The sequence below is a fragment of the Plasmodium relictum genome (genome assembly GCF_900005765.1).
Source record: "Plasmodium relictum strain SGS1 genome assembly, chromosome: 12".
Classification (NCBI taxonomy): Eukaryota; Apicomplexa; class Aconoidasida; order Haemosporida; family Plasmodiidae; genus Plasmodium; species Plasmodium relictum.
The window spans coordinates 867,554-894,639 of record NC_041690.1 but is presented as its reverse complement, the minus strand read 5'-3'; the positions used below and the strand labels follow the sequence as shown (position 1 = coordinate 894,639).

At 18.0% G+C, this 27,086-nt stretch overlaps 7 protein-coding genes across 7 annotated transcripts; 3 read left to right on the top strand and 4 right to left on the bottom strand.

The window, feature by feature from the left end:
• Window positions 1-418: 418 nt before the first annotated feature.
• TRX1 (thioredoxin 1, putative) lies at window positions 419-943 on the bottom strand (the record flags this gene model as incomplete). The annotated part of the gene is made up of 2 exons (XM_028678022.1): window positions 419-705; window positions 916-943. The coding sequence occupies 2 exons, from the start codon at window positions 941-943 to the stop codon at window positions 419-421; spliced, it is 315 nt and encodes a 104-aa protein (XP_028534353.1).
• A 1,610-nt stretch (window positions 944-2,553) lies between these two features.
• PRELSG_1223600 (conserved Plasmodium protein, unknown function) lies at window positions 2,554-4,326 on the bottom strand (the record flags this gene model as incomplete). Its single annotated transcript, XM_028678021.1, has 1 exon — window positions 2,554-4,326. One exon carries the CDS (start codon window positions 4,324-4,326, stop codon window positions 2,554-2,556), a length of 1,773 nt encoding a protein of 590 aa, XP_028534352.1.
• A 1,144-nt stretch (window positions 4,327-5,470) lies between these two features.
• PRELSG_1223500 (conserved Plasmodium protein, unknown function) lies at window positions 5,471-13,978 on the top strand (the record flags this gene model as incomplete). Its single annotated transcript, XM_028678020.1, has 1 exon — window positions 5,471-13,978. The coding sequence occupies one exon, from the start codon at window positions 5,471-5,473 to the stop codon at window positions 13,976-13,978; it is 8,508 nt and encodes a 2,835-aa protein (XP_028534351.1).
• Window positions 13,979-14,697: 719 nt separating this feature from the next.
• VPS4 (vacuolar protein sorting-associated protein 4, putative) lies at window positions 14,698-15,954 on the bottom strand (the record flags this gene model as incomplete). The annotated part of the gene is made up of 1 exon (XM_028678019.1): window positions 14,698-15,954. The coding sequence occupies one exon, from the start codon at window positions 15,952-15,954 to the stop codon at window positions 14,698-14,700; it is 1,257 nt and encodes a 418-aa protein (XP_028534350.1).
• Window positions 15,955-17,065: 1,111 nt separating this feature from the next.
• On the top strand, window positions 17,066-18,583 carry PRELSG_1223300 (conserved Plasmodium protein, unknown function; the record flags this gene model as incomplete). The annotated part of the gene is made up of 2 exons (XM_028678018.1): window positions 17,066-18,363; window positions 18,454-18,583. The coding sequence occupies 2 exons, from the start codon at window positions 17,066-17,068 to the stop codon at window positions 18,581-18,583; spliced, it is 1,428 nt and encodes a 475-aa protein (XP_028534349.1).
• Window positions 18,584-19,907: 1,324 nt separating this feature from the next.
• PRELSG_1223200 (large ribosomal subunit nuclear export factor, putative) lies at window positions 19,908-23,912 on the top strand (the record flags this gene model as incomplete). The annotated part of the gene is made up of 1 exon (XM_028678017.1): window positions 19,908-23,912. The coding sequence occupies one exon, from the start codon at window positions 19,908-19,910 to the stop codon at window positions 23,910-23,912; it is 4,005 nt and encodes a 1,334-aa protein (XP_028534348.1).
• Window positions 23,913-24,294: 382 nt separating this feature from the next.
• PRELSG_1223100 (conserved Plasmodium protein, unknown function) lies at window positions 24,295-25,974 on the bottom strand (the record flags this gene model as incomplete). The annotated part of the gene is made up of 1 exon (XM_028678016.1): window positions 24,295-25,974. One exon carries the CDS (start codon window positions 25,972-25,974, stop codon window positions 24,295-24,297), a length of 1,680 nt encoding a protein of 559 aa, XP_028534347.1.
• Window positions 25,975-27,086: the final 1,112 nt, after the last annotated feature.

Here is a 27,086-nt window from a genome sequence, read left to right as displayed (position 1 = left end):
TTATCCGTTTATGCATATATATTTTACATGTGAACATAATACATGTAATTTGTGCAATTTTTTCATTCTGCTTAGGAAACTAAAACTTTTTTATGTTTTTATTGAATATTTTGAAATACCATAATTATTCTTTTGATCATACATATGGTTTGTATTGAAATGGATAAAACCAAAATCTCATTTTTATATTTATCTCTTTGTTTTTCTAGAATTTATATGTATATATATATTTATATATACTTATTTTTGTTTATTTTAATGTATTAGTTAAAAATGAAAAAAAAAATGTAAACTTATTAATAAAAATATGTTCGTAATAGGTTTACGATCTTAACAAAATATTTTGTATATAATTATATATATATATATATATATATATATATATATATATATACATATTTTTTTTTCTTTATTCCTCTTAAGCTGCATATTTTTCAATGAGTTGTTTTAAAGCTGTATCATTTGCTCCTAACAAAGTTTCTACGGCAGTACCATTTTTATATACTTTAAATGTAGGCATTGATGTTATATTTTCTTTTTCAGTTACTTCTGATGCTTCATCTACATCAACTTTTACAAAAACAATCTTTGTATATTTTTTTGAACATTCTTCATAAAAAGGAGCTATTCTTTTACATGGTCCACACCATTCAGCAAAAAAGTCAACAATAACTATATCGTTTTGAGAAATCACTGCTTCAAAATCTAAAAGATTTAAAAAAAACAAAAATTATTTAATATATTTATGATTGATAAAAAAATATTTATTTTATTTCTATTTAATTCATCTATTTTTTTTTTTTTTTTTTTTTATATTCATATTTCAATTAATTTCTAATATATTTTCTTAAATTTTTTAAAATATTTTAAAATGAAAAAATTTAACTATTTTAATACTCTATACAATAGTCTAACCTGCTTGGCTACTTATAATTTTTACCATTTTTGCTTTTTGAGATAAAAAAAAAAATACAATAAAAATATATTTTAAATTACAGTAAAAAAATTAAAATTTTAAGTTAAATAGAAAGACTAAATGTATATTTCACAATATTATTAAAAATTTACTTTTATTTTATGTAAGAAATTTTACTGAAATATTAATGCTCATAAAATTCTTTGGAAATGTTTTTTATTATTTCGTATACTCTTTAAATGTGTGTAGGAGTTCGAAAAAATTTATAGAAAAAAAAAAAAATAGGAGAGAAAAGGGTACTTTTATTTTACTATTTTTTATTAAGTTTAAAAAATACATCATAAATGTATCTTCGCAAAAAAAAAAAAAAAAAAAAAAAATAATTAAACTTTAATATATAAAATTAACATTAGAAAAAAAATATTAAAAGAAAAAGGAAAACTCTCTTAAAGTATCATACATATTCTAATTCATTAATATGCATATAAAAATAATTCATAAGTAAAATAACTAGTATTAAATTTTTTAAATAAACAGAAATAATTTTTTATAATATATTATTAAGAAATAAAATATATACATATATATAAAACAGAAGAAATAAGGAAATTTATTTTAAAATAAAAAATAGTAATAAAGACACAACCATTATTAAAAAAAAAATTAAAAAAAGATAAAATCTATCTAATAAAAAGAAAACAAAAAAAAGAAATGAACTCTAAAATATTAGAAACATTTCATGTATAATTTGATCTTTGTTCTTTCTAATGATTTTTTAAAAGTGGTAAAAAGACTTTATTTATTTTCATCCTGAAGTTAAATATATTATTATAAAATATATGACATTATATACAATAAAAAAAAAAAAATAAAAAATGCATTACTTTCATAAAAACCAAAATTCAAATTTACAAATTTGCGATTTTTGAAATGTTTACTTAAAATTTCATTCCATAATTTTCTTTTTTTTTTTTACTAAGATTTTAAGTAAATTGTTCATGTTATTAAAAATTAAAATATTCAATTTTTACTACAAATAAAAGTATAATTTCATCATTTTTGTTTAAAATTTTTTTTATAAGAGAATAAAAAAATAAAAAAGAAATCCAAAGCAAATATATACTTAATTATTCTTAAATAAATTTATCTTTTTAACATAACACTAAAATAAGAGAAAATATATCATTTTATACCAATAATATACATTATATCTTAATTATGTTTCTATTTTCCTATTTAAAAATTAGTTCATTAATTTCAATTAATTAGCTTGTCTATTTTTTTATAAAAATATATATATAAATAAGTGTATTATGCATAAAAGTATCTTTTTTTTTTCTAGTTATTTTTATTAAAATGAAAAAAAATATATATACAAGGCTTAATAAAAAAAGAAAAATTAAAGTAACAAAAACTCGTTTCAAAATAAAAAAATATACATTCTTGTATATAAATATTTTAAATGTTATGATATATAAACAATTTTTTTTTTTTTTTTTTATATGGATTTATTAATTATATTCTTTGTTTTTAAGCTTTATTACTCCTTTTTATGTAATTAATTTTTTTTTTTTTTTTACATATATATATATGATATAGAAAAAATGCCTAGCATATTTTACTTTAGGAATTATAAACTAAATATTAAATTCATTTATTGCATTAGAAGCTTGATTAAATATTTCTTGAGATATATATTCTTTTTGCAAAAGATAAGTAATAATTTTTCTTAATTCACAAGGATACTTTGGTATATCTAAAACTATATCTTTTAAAACATTTACAATTTCTAAAATCCCTTCTTCTATATTCTTTTCATTAATAAAATTTTTCTTTAATAAGCATTCAATAAGATTAAATGACAAAGTTAAGTCATTGTTTATATCTACATTATGTATAAATATTTTTTTAACAACATAATTGCATAAATCATGATATAATGGTAAAAACTCATCAAAATATAAATAGCATTCTTCTTCATCTATATATGAATAAAAATATTCCAAGAGAGTATTGTTTATTTTTATTTTTAATTTCATTTTTTCATAAGTATCATCTTCATCCCATATGTAATTTATATTATTTAAATTTAATTTTTTTTTATCGTTAATTCTTTGTTGTGTTTTGTTACAAATCATCATTCCCGTAACACCACCTATGTGCAATTTGTAAATATCACTTAAGAAAGCTGGATATAATACATCATCATAAATACATCGAAGTAAAAATTTGCAAATCATTTCCTTTGCTTGAGGAAAATCAATTTCATAATCATCAATGTCACCAATAATTCTTATAAAAGCTATTATGATATCACTTTTTAAAATATATTTCTCACATAAATTATCTAACAAGTAAGATATAAATTTTCTACATATATTGTTTTTACTAAATGTTTCTATTATGCTTATTCTAACAAATTCATGATGAAATAAACTATTTGTATTATTTAAAAATTCAATTACTTCATTTGTATCTCCATCATTAAAAAAATCAACTAAAAAATCTCTTGCTTTTTTTTTATATTCTTTCTTTTCTTTTTCTACATTTTTAATATCTAATTCTAATACCCATAACAATGTATCTTTCCATATTTCATCTTTCATTTTTCTTTTTTCATTAGAACATTCAAAATTATTTTTTTCATTTTTATAGTTTTTATCATTTTTTTCCTCATGATTTTGTTCATTTAGCTGCACATTTTCTTGTCCATTTTCTGGATCATTTTCTTGTTCATTTTCTTGTCCATTTTCATTTATATCATTTAATCTTAATTCTTCCTCGTTTAAATCTAATATGCCTAAATTATCAAAAAAAAAGGTGGGTAATTTAAAAATATAATTTTTATCTATTACATTATCTAATATACAAAATCTCAAATATTTTAAAAAAACTTCATAGCACAATGGGCAATCTAATTTTATATCTTCTAAGCTAAGCAAAATTTTTTCAAAAGCTCTATATACTTGCTCAGGTGTTATTAATTTAGTGATATTTAAAATATTTAGTAAACAGGAAACATTTATTTGACATTCATCATCACGATCAAATGATTTTTTTATTAGTTGTAACACTAAATAATCATTATATTTCTTTACATTTAGTTCTTTTATATCTTCAGTAAACTCCTGAATGTTGCTAGTTAAAAAAAAGTTATCAATTAATAAGTCACATTTTTTTTCAAATTCTTCAAAACTTAAAATGCTCACATCTTCAAACATTTTATTTTTCATCTCAGATATTTTCTGTGAATACTCGATTTCTTCAGCATTCAAAACAGTATAAAAACAATTTTCATCTTCTATTTCACTATCATATATAGGGTCATTCATATCAACATATTTCTTTGTTAAAAACATTTGATCTTTCAATAAATTAACTTTTTTACTTTTTCTCTTATTCGATGACATTTTATCTTTTTCAAAATATAAATATATAAACGGAAAAATAAATTATATATATATATATATATATATATATATATATATTTAAAAAAATTGTAAAAATGATCAATAATACAAAAAAAAAGGATAAAGTACAAAACAGTATAGTATGTATATGATAATTAAAAAATTTATTAAAATTATATTTAAAAAAATATATAAATATAATAATAAACACTAAAATATTACCTTAATTATAAAAAAAAATTAAAATATAAAAGTATTACTAGTGCTTAAAGAAAAAAAAAAAAAAAAAAATACTAAAGCATTCAATATAATAGTGTATCTAATGCATCTTCTACAGAAATTTTTTTTTTTTTTTTTTTTTTGTAGTGACAATAAATAATTTTAAGTGTCACTAAATCATGATTTACAACTACTGCTTTTTGATTAATGAAATTTAATTTTTAAGTGCAAAAAAAAATTATTTTAAAAGAATATTATATTAAATTGAATTTATTTATTTTTTATTATTATTATTTCTTTTTAAAATTAATAGATTACATAAATTCTATAAATAAAAGCTTATTAAATAAATACACTTATAAAATCTGCTTTTAACAAATAAAAATTATTTTGTAAAATTTTGTAAAACTATAATACACATTTTTATCTATTCTCTTTGTATTTTATTAATACATATATATATTATCAATAATAGAATATATAAGAAAAAATATTGAAACAATTATATTAATAACAATAATTCCAAGGAAACAAAAAAAAAAAAAAAAAAATATATAATACTTTCTATATTCCCTTTAAATATCCGAACAATTTTAAACTTAAATTTTTTTATATTTATTGAAATTTTTTTTTTTTTTGTAAAAATATTTTTAGTATGAAAAAATATAGAAAACTACAAATTTGACATTTTTTTTTTTTTTTTTTAATATAAAATTAAAAAAGGGAAAAAAAAATAATTAAATGTCATTATTTTTATATAATTCTTGAATGAATAATTGTTACTTTAAACTTCTAGAAAATTTTTAATGTTAAAGAATAGTATAGAAAATATCATAATATATATATTAATTCACATATATAAGATTTGTCCATTTTATTATAAATGATACATTTGGTTAAGTATAATAGATAAAAAGAAAAAAAAATGCTATGTTTGGATAAAGAAGATGAATTAAAAATATATAAAAAATTTAATTTACACAGTTATGAAAATAGAAAAAATAATAATTCAAATGATGAAAATTTTAGAAATGAGGATAAATTAAAATATGTAAATAACAACCAAAATGATGCTAATTTAAAAAGTAGAAAAAATATAATCGATATAGATATAGGAGATGAAATAATTTACACAAACACAAGCACATGTAACTCATTTATATATGTAATAACAAAATTTTGTTTCTACATTTTTGATAATTATGATTTTTCTTTTATTAATATATATGCTTTAAAATATGATCATATAAATAATTATGGATGCCATAATAAAGTATTCTTATCATCAATAGATAATACTATATATATCATAAGCAAAAATTTAAAATATGTGTACACTTATTATATAGTTAATAAAAATGATGTTGTAATACTAGATTATGATAAGAATGCTCATTCTTTTAATATTAATGAACATTCTGATGGTGATTTAAGCGAAAACGAAAATGAATATTATGAGTATATTACCTATATAAAAAACATTTATAGGAAAAAAAAAGTACATAAAAATTTAAGTATTAAACTTATAACAATGTTGTATTTACCTATTACATCAAATTGTTTGATGGTTACAAAAAACAATATTTTATTTTTTTCTCATGAAACAGATGAAATATTTATTTCAGATAATGTTCAAAATATTTTATCTAACAGCCCTCTTTCAAAAAATGAGAAAAATGTTAATAAAGTTGTTATTAATACAAAAATAGTCTGTTTAAAAAATATAAAATATAAAAGAAAGAGAAAAAGAAAAAATAAATACAGCAACAAAAATAAAGCAAATAAAGAAATTAATTTTATTTCCACGCAAATTAGAAATTCAAATAAAAAATTTGGAGTAAAAAATTGTCATATCTATTATTCATTAAAAAAAGGTAAAGTTAGAAAATTTATAAACAGTAATTTCACATATCGAAATGTGATTAAGTACTGTAGTAAAATAAAATATAATATAGCACGAAAATGCAAAAAGAAAAAGAAAAAAAAAGATTTTTATCCGTTTTACTTGTATAGTATTAATAAAGAAAACAATTTATATTCTTTTATTAAAAATAAAAATCCTGATGATGAAAAAAAAAAAAAATACAAAAATAGTATTGCTATAAAGGGAATTATAAAAGTGGAGTTTAATGTGCATAATGATTATTTATTATTATTAAGCAGTAGCAATGATCTATATATTTTTTCCTTTTTTCATAATTTTTTTAATTTTTCAAAAAAAAGATGTTGTTATTATTCTGGTAAAAATGTTCATAAGAAAAACTACAGAAAATATAATGAAAAAGTAAGACAGGAAAATGAGTTAAAATTTGAGGAAGATAAAAAAAAGAAAGTTACAAAAGTAAGAACCCAGAAAAAGGATGTGATTGGTCTATATGTAGGTTCTTCTATAATAGATGTAAGCCTAAATATTTTTAGAAAAATCATTTTAATAATAAATAATGATTTAACTATAAAAGCTTATAGCACATATCCATACATATGCAAGCATACATTTAAAAGATGTTTATTTAGCATAAACATATTTAATAGTAGTAATGATAATATTTACTATTATAATTTTTTAATTTGGAATAAACAGTATAATTTTTTTCTTTTATCTTTTAACGAAAATAATTATTACATTTTTAATACAAATGGAACACTATATTATTCTATGAAGAATGATTTCTGTAAACATAAGGAAAAAAATGAAAATAATAATGAACTAAAAAAGTTTCAAATGGAATATTCTATGCATTTTAGCACTTATAATCCAGATTTCATACAAGACAAAAATAATAATTTTATAACAAATTCAAGAAGTCATTCAAGTAATAATTTATATACGGAAAATATTATCAATGATAAAAAAAAAAAAAATCGTCTTGATAACTTTTTACTAAATAATTCAAAAATCATTCGAATAACAAATAGTGTTATGAACATATCATTTGTTTTTAATGATTTTAAATTATTTTACATAAAAAATATGGATGAAAATTATTATTATATTAATGTAAAAAAAATTCTTTATTTAAATGATATATATAGCAACAATAAAACTTTTCATTATAATAGCAATTATTACACAAATCAAAATTGTAAGAAAATATATATTGGTTTAAATAACATAGTTATGTTTGATACTAATATAAATAATTATAATATAAATGACTATGAAAAAAATAATGTAAATATAAAAGAAATAATAACTCCATTTAAATTTATTAAGAAGTCTTATTTAAATTTTAATAACACACATATTTTAATTATTTTTAAGAGTATATGCATATATAATATACAAAAAAAAATATTTTCTTATTTTTTGGACGATTATTTAAAATATTTTTTTCATAATTATCCATCAGGATGGCTATTTGAAGACATTTTCTTTGTTACCTGCTTGCATAATAAATACGACGAATACAATTTTAAACATTTCAAAAAAAAAAATGATTATTATATTTTTAAAAATAACGGTTCTGATAATAGAAAAATAAGGAAAAAAGAAAACGTAAATTTTAAAGTGTATAATATAAATTATCACACAGATGTAAACATAGAATACGAAGAAAATATTGAAAATAAAAATGAAGAATATTGTGAATATGAAGATGAAGTTGAAGTTGAAGTTGAAGGTGAAGTTGAAGATGAAAATGATGAAAATAATGTAGAGGTTCAATCTGAAGAGGAAGAATGTGATTTAGAAGAATTAAGAATACTAAATTATTTATTTAATTTTAATCATAATGAAAGTGATACGTATTTTAAATTTTTTGAAGAATATTTTAATATTAATAAATGTAATTTGTATACAAAACCTTTTTCTTTATTTTATGATAACTTTTTTTTAAAAAAGGATCGTAATGTATTTTTAAAAACATTTTTGGAGCATAAGAAGGATAAAGTATCAATAAATTATGAGGATGAAAAGTCTTTTGATGAAATTATAGGCAATGAAAAAATTAAATGTTCAAATTCTTTATATTATTTAAATATCTTGAACAAAAAAATTATTAAAAGTACAGATTTAAATAATAAATTGGATATTAAAAAAAATGAAAATTTAGATGACACTTGTTTGAATAGTAATATAAATGATAATTATAATGTGTATGATTTAAGTGAAAATAGCACATCTTCAAATAATGAAAGTACTTGCAGATATAAAAAGAATGAATTTATTAAAAGAATAAATAATTCTTATAATTATTCAAGTGATATGAAAAATATTAAAAAAAAAAATGAGAAGAGCATAAATGAAATGACTAAGAACTATGAAGAAATCCTAAACAAAAATAATTTTTATTATGTTATATACTTTTACAATTTGAATAATTCATTAAAATTTACCAATTATGTTTGCTCTATAAGATTATTATATAGACCAATATTAACCCATGTTTATTACGATAAATCCTTAGAAGAAAAAAAAAAAAATGATGATTTAAATGAAAGATTTTTAATAGTTCTAGATGCATTTTATAATTTATTGTGTTTTAAAATAACTGAAATAAAAAATCACGTAAAAAAATCACAATGCTTTAAAACAGAAAATATTTTTATATTGCCATTAAATAAAGACAACAATTTTTTAGAACCATCTTGTTTTTATTCCATATTTGATATATATAATTATGTATTCATAAATTATGATAATTCTATATATTTTCTTCATATATATATGGATCATAATAATTGTTATGATTTTCAATTTACGCATATTTTTGAAAATAAGTTAGACTATTTAGAAGTTGTTAAAGATAATGAAAATATTTTTTATTATTCTCTACCATCTCCTATAAAATATATATGGCCAAATCCTATATATTATATATATATGTTTTATTATTATGCTACCTACATAATATATAAAATTAATAAAACAAATAAAAAATCAAACCTTCGTAATCTTCTTTTTCCTTTTTCTTCAAATGAAAGAAATAAACAAATTAACCATGAATTATTAGACAATATATGTAAGTTGAGAGAAAATAAATTAAATTTAAAAAAAGAAAAAAAAATGAATATAAAAGATAGCGATGAAACAAATGTAGAAGAAAAAATTGAAGTATCTATAGAAAAGAGTAACTCCGATGTAACAGTTAATGAATTACTTCCTATTGAAAATAATAAAATAAGTTTAAAAGGTACAACAAAAAATTTCCATCACAATGATAATATAGAATCAAGCTTTAATTATAAATCAAGTATTAGTTCAACAGAATCATTATTTTCTTTTGATCTATTTTGTTTAAACCCATTTAATAATAATATAAAAAATAGTAAGTATAAAAAATTTGAAAATGTTTTTAAAGATAAATTAAATAAACATTCATTAAATTACCAAAATTTAATTAAGTTGAAGAAAAATAATAACAAAGAATGTGACTATTGGATACGCTCTAAAAAGGAAGCATTGACTTATATAAATAATTTAAATAGAATTTTTGAAATATTTTTTTTTTGTAACGACTATGAAGAAGAAAATAAAAAAAAAAAGGAAAGTGTAGAAATTGATGATAAAAATAAAATATATGAGCATCAAGGTACTTTTTTAGAGAATTTTTTTTCCTTTTTACTTCATAATTTTCTACGTAACCATAAAAAATTTCTAAATAAAATAAATAAAATATTTAAATATAGTTTATATGATATTATAGAAGAATTAGAAAATAAAGAAGATACTTGCTACCTATATGTTAGTCGTAATAATTATATTAATGTTATAAGTATTAGTAAGTGTTCAAACAATTTTTCTCTAATGAAGGAATTAAAAAATAAGATATTTTTTCAAAAAAGTAATTATAAAAATTGTGATTTATTTATTTACAGATATATGAAATTAAAAAAATTTTCAAATGAACATAATTTTTATTTACATCATATTATTCATAACATGGGATTATTTTTAAATATTATTTGCAATCAAATACCGAAAGAAAATATAAAAGAAATATCTCAAAAAAAAAGAGAGAATATAAGAAAATATGTATATTCTAAGGACATATCAGAAGTAAATTTGAATAAAACAAATCATTCATGTACATCTGTATATGATAAAATTATTTTTCAGTTTAATAGTTATATAGATATAATTTTATTTAAATTCTTAAAATTATATAGTGATGTTTACGCTTATAGAGGAAATAAATATGAATATACCTTTGATTCTCGTTCGAAAAAAAAAGAAATGCGTTATTTAATCGTCAATATAATATTAAAATATATTAGACAAAATTTATTTGTAGTAAATATATTAGATATAATTTTATATAAATCCCTCATTAAATTAAATGATTTATATATCATAACATATAAACTTATATATAATTATTTAAATAACTTATGTAATACTCATTATTATGATAAATTTATAACAAAAGATAGAATGGAAAGTATTTTGAATATATCTATAATCGTTTTATATAATTTTTTTCTGAAAAAAAATTATAAAAAAAAAAATATTGAAATATTAGAAAATTCCATTTTTTATAGTTTATTAAATAGATTTAATAACAAAACAGTTTTATTTTCAGAAAATGAAGAAATAAATAAAAAATTAAAGGAAGAAATATTTGTCTATTCAAGTGAAAGCAATTCAAATCCATTTTCTAACGACGAACCCAAAATAAATATTTTAGAAAAAAATGTAAAGAATGAACATATATATCATATGATTTTCTATTTATTAAGGTTAAAAGATGATAATGCTACAACAAATAAAGAAGAAAAAAGTGCATTTGAAATAAAAAGTGATTATGCATATAAAATAAATTATAATATTTATTATATTGTATTATATATTATATGCATCTTAAAAAAAAAATATGTATTCCATTTATATACTCTATTAAAAATTCTAAAAAAATATTGTAAATTTCATGTATCAGAGGTAGTGATCAATACAATAAGAAAGATGGATCCATATATTAGCGCTATATTAATTTATTCTATTGGTAGATTTAATCCCCATGATTTTATGCAGCTATGTTTAAAAAATGAGAGATTTAATATATCTTCTTTATACATTATTAATGTACAAAACTATATAGGTATATATGATGTTCGCAAATTTTATTGTATATACTTTCTTTCTATGAGCTTAAGATATAATATAAAATATTCTAAAAGTTTAATTCACTATCTTTCTATTTTATTTTATGTTTTATTTAAAAACAAGAAAAACAATCGTCTTTTTCACTGGAATTATTTTGGATTAAAACCACCATATGTAAAATCTTTAAAAAGAACATGTAAAAATTCAAATAATTTCTTACCTCTTCTTCAATGTGCATACAATTTAAATAATATTGAATCAAGGGAAGTTATTGATATAAATGATTTGCAATTTTTTTTTGAAAATTCTTTAAAAAGTCATATATTAACAATTAATCATAAAACAAATACAAGAACTAGAAATCATTCAATAAGTCATGATCAATCCGAAGAAACCCGTAATTCAGCCAATAATGATATTTATAGTAGAGAATTAGATAAGTTAGAAAAGAAGAATCGATTCAGCTTAAACATTAGAAGCTTCCGTTATAAAAAGTTTAAGATGAATAAAATTATATATGAATTTTTTTATAACTATGATATAATAAATATTTCTAATAAAAATATTGATACATTTTTTAATTTGCACACATGTAATAACAATGTATTTGATTATTACTCTTCAAAAAATAAAAATGGTGATGGGAAATTAGATGATGAAAAAAATTTTAATTATGAAGAAATAAAAAATATTTATATTAAATTTATTATTTTAATTCAAAATATTGTGTGTCACTATATATATAATATGCTTTGGTTTGAATTATATTATTTTATAACTTATCTTAAAATTGATATATTATCTTTTTTTTCTTATTCGTATTTTTTTAAATCAAATTTATTTCAAAATATATTTTGGGGAATATGCCCTATTGATATAGCTCAGTATTCTATTAATTTTTCAGATTTCTATTTTTTAAATTTTAATCATAAAGAAAAATTAACTCAAGAAAAACACATTAATGTAAATAAAAAATGTAACCATTATTCAGGTAACAATAATTCCATGAATAATAAAAGTAATTTAAAAGAACCTTATGAAATGAATAATGTGATTAAATTCAATGATAAAACATATGACCAACTTGAAAATACAAGAAATAATATTTATTTTAATAATGTAATTGATGATAATTGTAATAAGATTAGTAAATATGACAGTGATTATGGTAATGACTACAGTAGAAATTATGATATCAAAAAGATATTTTCTAAGGGAAAATCTTATATTAATAGTAATTATAGCAGTAAAGGTAGTATTAGTGAAACAACAAATTATTTGTTATTTAAGAATAAAGATGATTCTATTAAAAATACTCTTATTGATGATAATTATATAGAATACATAAAGTATATGAAAAAATTAAAACATATATTTGATAAAGTGGAGAAAGAAAATGAAATGATTAATAAAACCTTTTTCGAAAATGAACAAACAAATATTTTCCTTATTGATATATATAAATCTTTTAAAAATCATTTTGATATTAAATGTTGTAAAAAAACTAATAAAAGAAAGGACAATATAATAAATTATAACAAACAAAAAAAAAACTATATAAATAAAACAAAATTAGAAAATAAAAAGAAAAAATACAGGGAAAATATTCTTTCATTTAATATTTATAATAAGCATACAAGTTATGTATTCTTAGAAACATATTTCGCACCTTCTGTGTATAAATATATACCTGTATATAATACAATAAAATATTTGTTTTATTTTTTTAATATTTGTAATAAAAATAGTAATACAGTTCCAAAAAAATATTTAAAGTATCAAATTAAAAAAAGAATATATGATTATGTTTGCAATTCTATAATAGATCTAAAAAAAAAAATTAAAGATAGTAATAAATCCCAAAGAAATAAAACACACTCAGTTAATGAATTATGCTCATTATATAGAAATGATATAATATGGTTTTTGTTAAGAATTTTCATTTTGTTAAAATTACCAATACATGCTTTAGCTTTAATCTTATATTGCAAAAATTATGTATTGTTAAATATTTTATTAAATGTTTTTCCATATTTACATCATATTTTTAATTATGTTTTAAATATGAATGATTCTCATTTCTCCTATAGGAAAATGGATAATGGAAAAGTAAAAAGTTCTAATATAGACTACGAAGAAAGTAAAAAACACAATTTCATTTTAATAAACGAACAATTTAATAAACAATTTTGTGAATACTGTTACTATTCAATTTTACATTATAAAAAGAAAAATATAATTCCTTTTTCAGTTGAAGTATTAGAAATAATCTATAAAAAAAAAATTAATGATAAAAGTAACAATATGTATGATCATTATATGTCATGCCATTGTTTGAATAATTTAATTTTTTTAAAAAAAAAATTAACTTGTATAAGAAAAAGTATATAACTTTTTTTTAATTTTTTATATTTTTGGAAATAGACAAAAAATATTTTTAAAGTTTTTCTATTTTAATAAAAGAATTTTTTGTTTTTTTGCTTTTTTTTTAAAAACACTTTTTATGTCATTCTCTATATAAATATATATATGTATACTTTTAAATATTTAAAATTTTTTAATAAATTTATTTTAATCAATTGCCTTTTTCTTTTTTTTTTAATAATTATTATTAAATATTAGAGCCTGCTAATTCTTTTAGAATATTATACTTTTATTAATTATATTATTCTTTTATGATATTTCTATAAATTAAGATATTTTATTTTTTTAATATTTTGTTTTTTTTAAATTCAGAAATAGTACTAAAAAGTTTACTGAAAAAAATTATATATATATATGATTTTTTTTTAAAAGAAAAAATATAAAAAATTAAAAGAAAAAACGTTTTATGTTATTTGATCCTCAGGATTATTAATTTTAGGATTATATTCTCTTTTTAAAAAAGTAAAATAACCTATATTAATTATATTTTATTTTATAAAAAAAAAAAAGAAGCATAGTTGTTATGAAAAAAGTTGTTAAATAAAAAAAAAAAAAAATACTTTTTTTTTTTAATTTATTCATTGTAAAAGAATCAAATGTATCATCAATTTTTTTCAAAATTGTTTAATATTTTAAAAAGAGAATAAAAAAAAAAAAAAAGATTCTTTTTTTTTTATGTTTCCTTTTTATATACCACTCATTCCATATTGGTTTGTCCATTCATCATATCTTTTTAAATCATCTAATGATAAAGATGGTTTTGAATTAGATATAGCTATTTTAAAATCTTGAGCAGTTAATGCAGGTAATAATAATTCATTTTCATTTAAACTCATTACATTTTTTTCTATTTTTGTTTTATCAGTATCACCAGGAGAGCATGGTGTATAATATATTTTATTATTTTTATTAACTTGTTTAAAAAATTTGGAAAGAAGGCACTTTTTTATAGGCATATATACAGCATCTCTACATATAATATCAATGTCAGCACCTGTATAATTTTCAGTCAGAGTAGCAAAGTATTTTATATCATCATTTGGAATATTACTTTCATTATTTTTTATATATTTTTCAAATATTTTCATTCTTGCGTGTAAATTTGGTAGAGGAATATAAATTCTTTTTTCGAACCTCCTTCTAAAACCACTGTCTAAAGACCAAGGTGTATTAGTAGCACCTATTACAATAATATTATTTTCATAATTTTTTAATCCACTCATATTTATTAAGAATTCTGTTTTTATTCTTCTTGTTGACTCATTTTCTCCATCTGTTCTTGATCCACATAGTGAATCAATTTCATCAATAAAAATAATTGCTGGAGCATTCTCTTTTGCTGTATCAAATAAGCATTTTATATATTTTTCACTTTCTCCTTGATATTTACTTACTAAGTCTGATGATGATACATTAAAAAAGTTCATATTGCATTCATTTGCACAAGCTAATGCTAAGAAAGTTTTTCCTGTTCCTGGAGGTCCATACAATAAAATACCTTTATAAGGTAATGAAGAAGAACTAAATAATTTTGGAAATTTTAATGGAAATATAATTGCTTCTTTAAGAACCTCTTTAGCTGTTTCTAAACCACATACATCTGACCACTTTACATTTCCATTTTTATCCATTATAAATTCTTTTACTTGTTTTTTCATATTTTCTTTTGCTTCTTCAGAATTTCCTACCTTTTCTTTTGTTTCTATCACTTCTTTGTTATTAATTATTTTTTTTAAACTTTCAGCTCTAACCATGTATATTTCCATTTTTTTTAATATTAATTCTCTTATATTTGCATTTTTTTCGTATTTACAAAAAAAATGAAAGTATTGTAAACTTTGTATATATAAATTTAATGCTTCTTTAAAATTTTTTTTTTCATCTTCTATAACTGCATCCTTTGCATATTTCACAGCCAAATTTATCGTTTCTTCTGAGTCCATCTCAACTAAAAATAAAACAAAATGAAGCAAAATATAACAGAATAATATTAAAAAAAATAAGAAAATAAATTATAATAAATAGTAATTTCTCTTAGACAAAATAGTTTCAAAAATTAAAAAAAAAAAAATAGTCAAAAATATGTTTGTGGATTGCAAACAAAATAAACAATTTAACTACTAAATAAGTTTACTAAAAGTTAATATAAATACAGAAGTATATATTTAAATGATTCCATGTAAGAAAAAAAAAATAAATAAAAATAAAATAAAATAAAAAGGTTTTAATAATTAATGTAACTATATTCGGAAAACTCTAAAATATATATAATATGCATTTATATATTTTACATTTTTATAAAATGTTCGTCTTGTTTATTTTACAATTAATATAATTTATATTACACATATAGCCTTTTCTAATATTTAATAAATAAATAGCATTAATAAAAAAATTGTTTTATATTTTACATAAAATTTTATATCTGCATTAAATATAAGTTGAAGAAATATATATATATATATAAATATATATTCAAAAATTACAAAAAAAAAAAAATAAAATTTACATCAAAAGAATATTAAAACATTATAATAGATTTATTTTTAATTTTATATATTATTCTGATTATTTCTACTTTTTTTTTATTTTTGTCTGTGCAATTTATGCATTAGATTAAATTAAAATATTTTAAATAACATTATATAGTTAACGTATTATACATATATATACAAAAAAAATATATATATATATATAATAAAAAAACGTTTTTTATAGAAAATAAATAAAAAAAAAAAATATAAAAAGATAATTTAACATTTTAATGTAACATATATTGAACTTAAAATATGAAAACAAAAATTTCTATAAAAAAAATTAACAAAAAAAAAAAATAAAAAAATATATTAATCTTAAAAAAAACTAATAATAGGAAAAAATTGATAAATCTCTTTTTTAAATAAGAAATTTAAAAAAAAAAAGAAAAAAACTTTATTTGATAAGATAAAAATAAATGACAAAGGAATAAAAAATATGTAATTAAATTTGATATTTATTTTTTTGGCTATCCATATGAATTAAATCCCATATTTTTTTAGTATATTATACAATAAAATGAATGAGAATAGAAAAAAAAAGAGTAATGGTGATGAAAAAATAAGAAGTATTGATATTTATTTTGATAATGAAGAAACAGAAATTCCTATAAATAATTCTAGGAAAAGATATGAAGGACAAAAAGAAAAAGTAAATAAAGAAATTTCAAAACAATATGATAAAAAGGAATTCTCAATTCTTAGTAATTTTCAAAAAGAATTAAATGATAAAAGTGATATGGAAAAAAATGAAGAAATTGAGAATCATTTTCATAAAAAAAAAAATTATGTAGAAGAAAATAATAATTTAAATTATGAAGAATTTGAAATACCTATTCGAAGAAAAAACACTAAAAATGATAATTATAATGACGATTTTTATAAAAATATTGAAAAGGATAAAGAATATGAAGATAATAGAAAAATGAATTTATTAGATATTTTCAATTATCATGATTTTCCTATCAATTTTTTTGGGAGAAAAAAAAGAAAAACAAAAAATACAGAAAAAAAGTTTGTTATAGAATTCCTTGACTCATATAACGACGACTTTGTAAAAAAAAATATTAATAACAATCTTATTTTTGAATCTATAGGAGTGTGTAGAGGTGTTTCTTTTTTATATATAAATAAAAATATTAATATTAATTGTATAGGCTCAAAGGATGATAACTCATTTTATTTTTATAAAATGATACCATTTGATAAAATTTATTCAAAGGATTCCATTAATAAAATATTAAACAAAAAAAAAGTAGTTTCAAAAAAAGAAGTTATAAGACAAAAAGATATTAAAAATACTGATTTATATAATAATCATCAAAATAATTTTTTAAAATATTATCATATTCTTAAAAATTATTTTTTTAAAGGTAAGAAAAAAAAAACATTATATAATGACTTGTACCTATCAACATATGAAAAAAATTTAAAATCAAGTATATGCATAGGAACACATATATATTCAAAAGAAAGGGCAGTTAAAAAATGTTTTGGATTATTAATTGAACAAAATGTATACAATATAAATCAGCCGCATGATGATAATACAACTGTTAATAAAAATTTAGAAAATTTATATTTTGATTTTCCACATGATAAAAATCAAATAATTTTTAAGCCTATTTATTATCCTTATAAAAACATGAAAATTGTAAACAACTCTTTGCAAAATTATTTAAGAAATATCCATTTAGAAAAATTGAATCATTTAAAAGATGCCCAATTTTATTATGATGCAAAAAGAAATATTTTTAATTTTTCAAAAGATTTATATTTAACAACCAAAAATGCTATTAAATATTTTGATTCTCCTAAGTAAATAATCTTATTCATATTTAAAATTATATTTTATTTATTCTTTATAAATATTTTAATTTTTATTATTATTATTATTTTTTTTTTTAGGGATTTCATTATTCAAACAGCGAAAAGAATGCAAGATATAAATATTCAAATAAAAAAGATTTGCGAAAAATCTCTTTATATTGTTCATGAATCTATTTTAAAATTAAGTAAAGAATCCAAATCTTCATAATTTAAAATTTAATATATTTTTTTTCTTTTTTTTCATTTTATTTTTTTTTTTTTGTGTGTCTTTATAATATATTCTTACATTTTATTTTAATAAAAACAAAGGATAAAGCAACTATATAAAATAAAATTTAATTTATTATATTTAGTTATTTTAATATATATTTTTAAACCCAGTTTAAATATTATTGAATGTTTTATTATTTTATTTTGTTCTTAATTTTTTTTTTTTTTTTCTTATCAAATTTGGTTAAACTAAGCTTTGTATTAGCAATATTTTTAAAACATAAAATGAAAAATACAATAATAATAATACAGTTTAAAATAAAATATAAATTATTAAAAGTTATTTTTATGTAATGAAATATAAAAATAATGATCATAAGAAAAAACAAACAAAAAAAAAAATGTAGTTTATACAAAGTTTGTTACTCAGGTAATATATTAGGTGATTTTTATTTTTTATTTTATTATATCTTATTTTATTTTATTTTTTTGTATAGAAGTTTCAATATAAATAATCAAAAATTTTGTTTTAAATAGAATTATTTGGAATTTCAACAAAAAAGCTAAAATTAATTAAAATATAGTGAAAATAGTCACAAATATATTAATTGTTTTTTTTTGTTAAATATATTATTTTATTTCATTTTGTAATTCTATATAATTTAAAAACGTAAAAATATTTCTTTATAAAAAAAGAATAATTACATGCTTTTTACATAATTTCATTAATTTTCAACTTTTAGTTTTTTTTTTATAACACTTTTTTGAGACTACTAAAAAAAAAAAAAAAAATGTAACTGAACCCAAAATTTTTTTTTTTTCAAAGAGCAACAATGAATAAAGAAATAAAAAAATAGAATAATATAAAGAAACATATGAATAACAAAATATATAGAATTCTATGTATTTTTAATGAATTAAATAGTATATATTTTTATAAACATTTTTATTACTATATTAATTAAAAACTTATATTTATCTTAAAATCTTATTATTTTTTCTTTTTTTATTAGCAACTTACCTATAAAAATATTTTTTATTATAGCTTTGTTATAAAAAAAAAAATTTTTTAAATTATAAAATTTGTTGATATGAAAAAAAAAATAAAATGACGTTCTTCAATAAACTTTTTCATTTAAAAAAAAAACATCACTTTTAAAAGAGCATATACTCAAAACCTTAAATATATTTATTTTAATCTATTAAAGCTTTTTTAAAAATTCAAGAACAAAAAAACAAAAAAAAAATTTTCTTCATTTTTTAAATATATATATAAAAAAAAAATTTTATAATATTATATTTTTATTATTAATTGGAATACTATGAATAAAAATTTCAATGGCAACCAAAAAAAAAAAAGAGGTAACAAAAATGACATAAGAAAATATGATTTCAATAAAAAGAATAAGAGTTTTAAATCTAAGAAGGCAAAATTAAAGAAGAAGTTTCCTATAATAAACAAATGGAAAAATAAAAATAATAACATAAATGTAAAGGAGGAAAGCAGTAAGAAATTTAACAATAATACAAAAGATAATAGTAAAAAAAATGCATATGATATTGAGCATATGCTAGATAATATAATTGAAAGTAAAATAAATTTAAAAAAAATAGATGAAAATTTTATAATTAATTTAAAAACCTTATATGATATAAACAGTTTGTGGATTTTATTAAAAAAAAACATAGAGCATATAGTTTTAAAATATGTTTTAAAAAAAAAAAAAGATAAGTTACAATATGATAATATAAATTTCTATATTAAAAAATTACAAAAAAAAAAAATTAATGAAACAAAAACAGAAAAAGAAAATTTAATAAAGCATGATGAAGATAAGGGTAATAAAAATGTCTTTCAGCAAAAATTATTTTTTATTGGAAAGGAAGATACACTTTTTGAGTTTGATGAGGAAAAAAATGAAAATGTATTAAATTTCAAACAATGGAAGAATAAAATAAAATTACTATTAAAAAGTAGAATGCTACATGAGGTAAGAGATGGAAATAATGAAGAAAAAAACTTTGTAGAAAAAAATTTAGATTACAATAATATACCAATATATTTAAAACGGGTGTATAATATAAGTGATGAAAAAGATAAATCAATCAATAACATAAATTTAAAATTATTATTAAAAAAGAAGATAAACATAAATGATATATATAATTTACTTTATGATATTGGCTTAAATATAATATATTCTAATTATAAAATTTTTATAGAAAAGTTTTCGGAAGATGAAGAGAAAATACATTTAGAAATAATTCACAATAAGAATAATATTTTTAGTGATAGAGCTAATAATATTGTTGTATTAATTAAAAAAAATCCGTTAGTTTATATTGTTTATGCAAAAACATTAATTGATTTCTATCAAAAAAAGGAAGATGTGTTTATTAAAAAAACTATTTTAGAATGCCTAAAGCATATATTCTTATTTGTTTTACCGAATGACAATCTACAAAATATTCATGAAAACAATAAAGACATTATGAATTATATTTTAAATATATTATTTAATAGATTTAATTTTAAAGAATATAATTTTTCTTCTTTCTATTTCTTTTTTAATGCTTTAATTTATCTTTATACATTTGAAAATTTTACCAAGAAATTATTTTTGCAATATATTTTTATTTTAAAAAATGGTATGTACAGCTTGATACCAAGCATGTTTTACATCTCTGCAAAAAATATAAATGAATTTTGCTTAAAGAAAAAAGAAAATAAATATGCAAATTTAAATTTAATATTGGAAGGATATTTGACACTTAAAAAAGGAAATCCTTTATTATTAAATTTTTTAAAACACATTATAACAATAGATAATTTAAGAAGATATATTACTTTTTTCTTATTTGAAAAAATTTTATCAAATTTGAGATTTTGTGTTGATAACATTGTTTTGTCATTAAAAAGTACAGAAAGACAAAAAAATATATGTGATAAATTAAAAAATGATATCTTAAGTATTAACAGATGTTTATATATTTTATATAGAATTAAATGTAATTCCTTTAACGATGTAACTGAAAATATTATTTATTTTTCAACTTACCTTTTTGAAATTTTTTCAAGAAATGTTTATGAATTATATGATAATAAAAATGTATTTTTAAATGAATGGAATATAGAAAAAATGAGTTACATAAAATACAATGACGAATCAGATACTTTAAAAAATGGTATTAGACTAAATATTGATAATGGAAAAAATATTGAAAAGGATAATACAAAGGAAATAAATGAAGATAATAATTGTAATGGTAATATTGATATGTGCATTAAGAATGAAAGCAATTATAACAGTAGTAATTGTATATATGAATCAAAAAGTTCTTTATGTATTGTTAATAATGCATCTATAAACGGAAATGAAGAAGGCTCAGTTAATAATGAAAAAACGGATATTATTAAAAATGAAGAAATATATATAGGAGATAATGAGATGAACATATATAAAACAAAAGAAATGATTGATCTTAAAAATGATGAAAATGTGACTAATGAATGTAATAATGACACAACAAATGGGGATATTAACGAAAAGAAGGAGAATAATTTAAAAAATGTTACAGATTTAAAAAAAAAAAAGAAAGAAAAAAAAAAAAAAATGGAAAAAAATGTTTTCCATAAGAATTGTATGTATGCTTACTTGAGTAAAAAAGTTCTTAAATTATTATCTAGTATTCTAGTTAAAAATATATATTTTATAATATATAATAAATGCTTATTATTGAAAAATCAGAATAATGGCTACATAAATAAATCAACAGAAAATAAATATTTGCATAGTTTGAATTTCCTTTCCTTTCTAAAAGTTATAAATAGTGTTGATTCTTATAAAATTAAAATAAATTTTCTAATTATTATGTTTCTTTTATTGTATTCTTCTAATCAAATAGATGATAATACATATTGTTATTTTTATAGCATATTAAAAAATTTAAATTATTATGAAAGTGAATATACATACAATTTCTTTGGATTATTGACAGTATTAATTTTAACTGATAATAATTTTATGAGAAATGTTAGTTTTATAAAGAGAATTTTTCAACATAGTATTCATTCAAAAGAATCATATGCTCAATTATTTTCTTTAATGATGTTACGATATTTAGTATTAAAAAAAAGTGTTTTAATAAAATTTTTATATAATGATGAAAATAAATTGTATTGGCAAAATTTGGATTATGTAAAAAATTCTTATATATCAAAGTTTAATAAATATCATAAAGAGGAAGATAAAATAATTAATGATCAAACTTTTTCATATAACAAATCAGTAAATAATCCTATAGATTCAAATTCTGTATTAACACATCTTTATGAGTTTTATAATCTATCATCCTTGTTAAATGACAATTTTAAAAATATTTTGCTTGAATTTAGAAATATAACAATTTTTAATTATAATCCGTTTCAAAGAAAAAAATTTAATATAATTAAAAACAGTCTCAATAATAAATATATTAATGATAAAATATTTTCTGTTCAAAAAAATAAAAATGATATAACTCTAAAGGAAGATAATGCTCAAGAGTTGACAAATGAAAATAACAATAATGATATTATTAATATTAATGATAATAATAATAATCAGGATGAAAAAAAAAATGATGATGATATAATTATTAATATAAAGAAGAATAACAATAAGAGAAAAGATGGAATGGACCATATAATTAAGGATTTAAAAAATGATGATTCTTTGGATTTTACAAATAAAAAGGAAACACTTAATTATTATTATAATTATTCATATGAAACGAATACAGTTATTAATATTTTGGAAAAATTAACAATAGAATATAAAAATGCCAAAGATCAGGTGAATGTTTTAAACATTTTTAATAATTTTTTACATGATTCTTGTATTAATGAAAAGAGTGATGGAGTAAATGAGATGAATATACGAAAATCCAAATTAATGAATAATGCATATCAGAAATACTTTTATGATATTTTATATTATTATAATAATAATAGTTTTAAGAAATTTAAAGATAAATATCAAATTAAAAAAATAAAACCAAGTGATGATGGAGCATCATCATCTATCGATGAGGAGCAAGAAGAGGATGAATTTTTAGATAAATTTATAACTAAAAATTTTGATATAGATAAAGATTTAGGTGATGATATTTTTTATGATAACAAGGAAAATAAAAGTAAAAGGAAAAAAAGAAAAATGAATGAAGAAAGAAGTTCCAAATATAAAAATTCAAGAAGTTCCCATAAGAAGCAACATACTGCAAAAAAAAGTGAATCCACCGATATATTAGACTTTTCAGATTTTGCCAAATTAAAAAAAAAGAAATGAAATTTTAAAAATATCTTTGAAATATTTGCAAAAAAAAAAAAATTATTTGTTTATATAATGTTTTTTTTTTTTTTTAAATACACTTTTTATAAAAAAATTTTAAATATTTTTAATTTTTCTAGAATTCAAAAAAATGACTTCGTTAAATATTTCATGTGAAATCAGTGCCAAATAAAAAAATTAATATTATTCTTATTTGAAAACAAAATTATCTTTAATTTTTTTTTTTTTTAATAGAATATTTTGACAAATGTGTATGTGTATTTTTATTTATATATTATTTTTTTCAATAAACATTTTGAAAAATAAATAGAGAAACAATGCAATATAATATGAAGGAATAATAATTTTAATTTTAAACTTTATTAAATAAATTTTATTATTAATTTTTTAATTTCTGTTCAAAATAAGATATATAATCATAATTTATATTCTTTATTTTACCAGTGAGAACATTCATATTACCATTTGATATTTTTTTATTTACTTCTAAAGAGAAATTATATATATCACTTTCTTTTTCATTTAAAATTGATACTTCATTAGTTTTTCTATTTCCTTTTTCTCCCATTTCAAGATCCTCATAATTATAACTCTTTTTTTTCTTTTCAATTACTTCTCTTTCGTTCTCGTCACTTTTAATAAAATCAAATTTAGTTTTATCATGTACAGACATTTTTCTTTCTTTTTTTCCATTTTCATTTACATCATTTTTACTTTTATTATCTTCACTCTCTTCACCTTCACTCTTTTCATCTTCACTCTCTTCATCTTCACTCTCTTCATCTTCACTCTCTTCTTCTTCACTTTCTTTATCCTCACTTTTTTCATCCTCACTCTCTTCATCTTCACTTTCTTCATCTTCACTTTCTTCATCTTCACTCTCTTCTTCACTTTCTTTATTCTCACTTTTTTTATCTTCACATACTCCATCTTCACTCTCTTCGTCCTCACTCTCTTTATTTCCACTTTTTTCATCTTCACTCTCTTCATCCTCACTTTTTTTTTCTTCACTTTCTTCATTTTCTTCTAATATATCTTTATTTCCATTCTCTTCTTTTTCTCTCTCTTCATCACTTTTTTTCTCTCCACCTTCTTCATTTTTTTCTTGTCTATCTTCATCTTCACTTTCTTTTTCTTCACTCTTTTTATCTACCTTTTCTTCAACTTTTTTACTTTCATTTCTCTCACTATAACTCTTTGTTTCTCCATTTTCCCCTATATTTTTAACACATTTATTTTTATAACTCATATTATTATCACATATTTTACTAGAATTATAATGATTATTATTCATTATCTCAGATGCAACATCCTTAGAATATTCTTCACTTGACATAATTTCATTTCTTTTTTCACATGGAGGTTCATATAGTTCATTTAACTTATTTTTTTTTATGAACGATTGAATATTGTTTAATATTATATTGTATTCACTTATAGATTCATATAATTTTACTTTATATTCATCATAATTTTTCTCTTCTCCTTTATTTACCCTCTTTATTTTTTCTTCTTTTTGAACTCTTATTTCTTTATTTATATCTACTTTTTGTGGTTCACTACTTTCAGTTAATTTATCAATATTTAATTTTACATTAATTTTATTGGTCAAAAATGAATTCAAATCATTAAAAATATTTTTTATTGCGGAATTTAAGTCGTCATAAGAACTTTTAACGAAATTAATTTTTTGTTGAATAACATGAATTTCTTTATTTTTTTTTGAAAAAATGTTTTCTATTTCTGACTTTTCTTTTTCAATTAGTTCATTATTTTTATTAATTATTTCATTTGCAACTTTTATATAATTATCTAAATTACTTCTTTTTTCATCACATGATATTATTAATTCTTCTAAAATTATATTTATTCTTTCTTTTTCATTTAATGTGTTTTCTACTTTAGAATTGTGCTTATTAGAAATTTTAGTGTATTTTTCATTTTCTCTTTCTAGAATTTTATCAAAATCAATTTTCATAAAATTTAATATATTTAATTTATCCTCTAACGCTTTTAAGTTTATAGATTTTTTAATATTATCTTTTTTTTTTTTGTTCATTGTTTATTCAGATACACAAGAATATGTTTTTGAATATGTTGTATTAATTCTTAGTCATGAATAAAGTTTAAATAAAGAGTTATTTATTACTAAAATTTAAAATTACCACATTTATTTTTTATTATTTTAAAGAATTTTTTCATTTTAAAATTTAATTATAAATAAACTGCTTTCTTATATATTCCTAAACCTCTTAGTAATAGAAAAAATATAAAAAACTAACTAAAATTCAAAGTAAAATAATAATAATTTGACATATATTTATATTTTAATTATAGAACTTCAATAATATATTAAGAGATACAATTAATTATATGCTTTATTTATTTTTCATATAAGATAATAAATATAAGTTTTTATATATTTAATCTTTTTATATACTAATTAAATAACAAAAATAATATTCTAAAAAATTAATTAAAATTAGACAAAATTTATGCTTTAATATAGTATTTTTAGTTTTTTTTTTTTTAACATAATAGAAGTAAATTAAAAAAAAAAAAGAGAACATATTACAAAAGAATGTAATTTTTCATTATCTCAAAAAAAATAATAGTTTTAATATATTTCCTACACTTGTATAATTAAAAAAAAAAAAGGGATAAAAATGTTAGAAAAAAGAATAGATTTTTTTATATGGTTTACTTTCTTTTTTAATATTTAAAAGTTTTTTACAAATATTCTAAAAATGAACTATATAATATTATATATTAGTCTAAATACATCTTAATATATTTTATGAAATTCTTGAAAATACATACTATAATTATATAAAAATGATAGCTTTATGTATAAGATATAATTTTAAATTGAAATTAAATAATAAAGTAAAATACTAAAAATTTATTAGAAAAAAATCATAAAGAAAAAACATTGAAAATTAAATAAAAAAGAGAAAAACTCAGAAGTTAGAAATAATAGTTATTTTTTATATTTTTAATACATTAGCATACGTAAAAAAAAAAAAAAAAAAAAAAAAAATATTTTGTATCTATTAAGGTAGCTAATGCCTAAAAGAGTTTTGAAATTAATAAAAATATGTTTTTTTTAAAAAAAAAAAAGGAATAAAAAGATAAAAGAATAAAAGAATAAAAGAATAAGATGAGAAAATT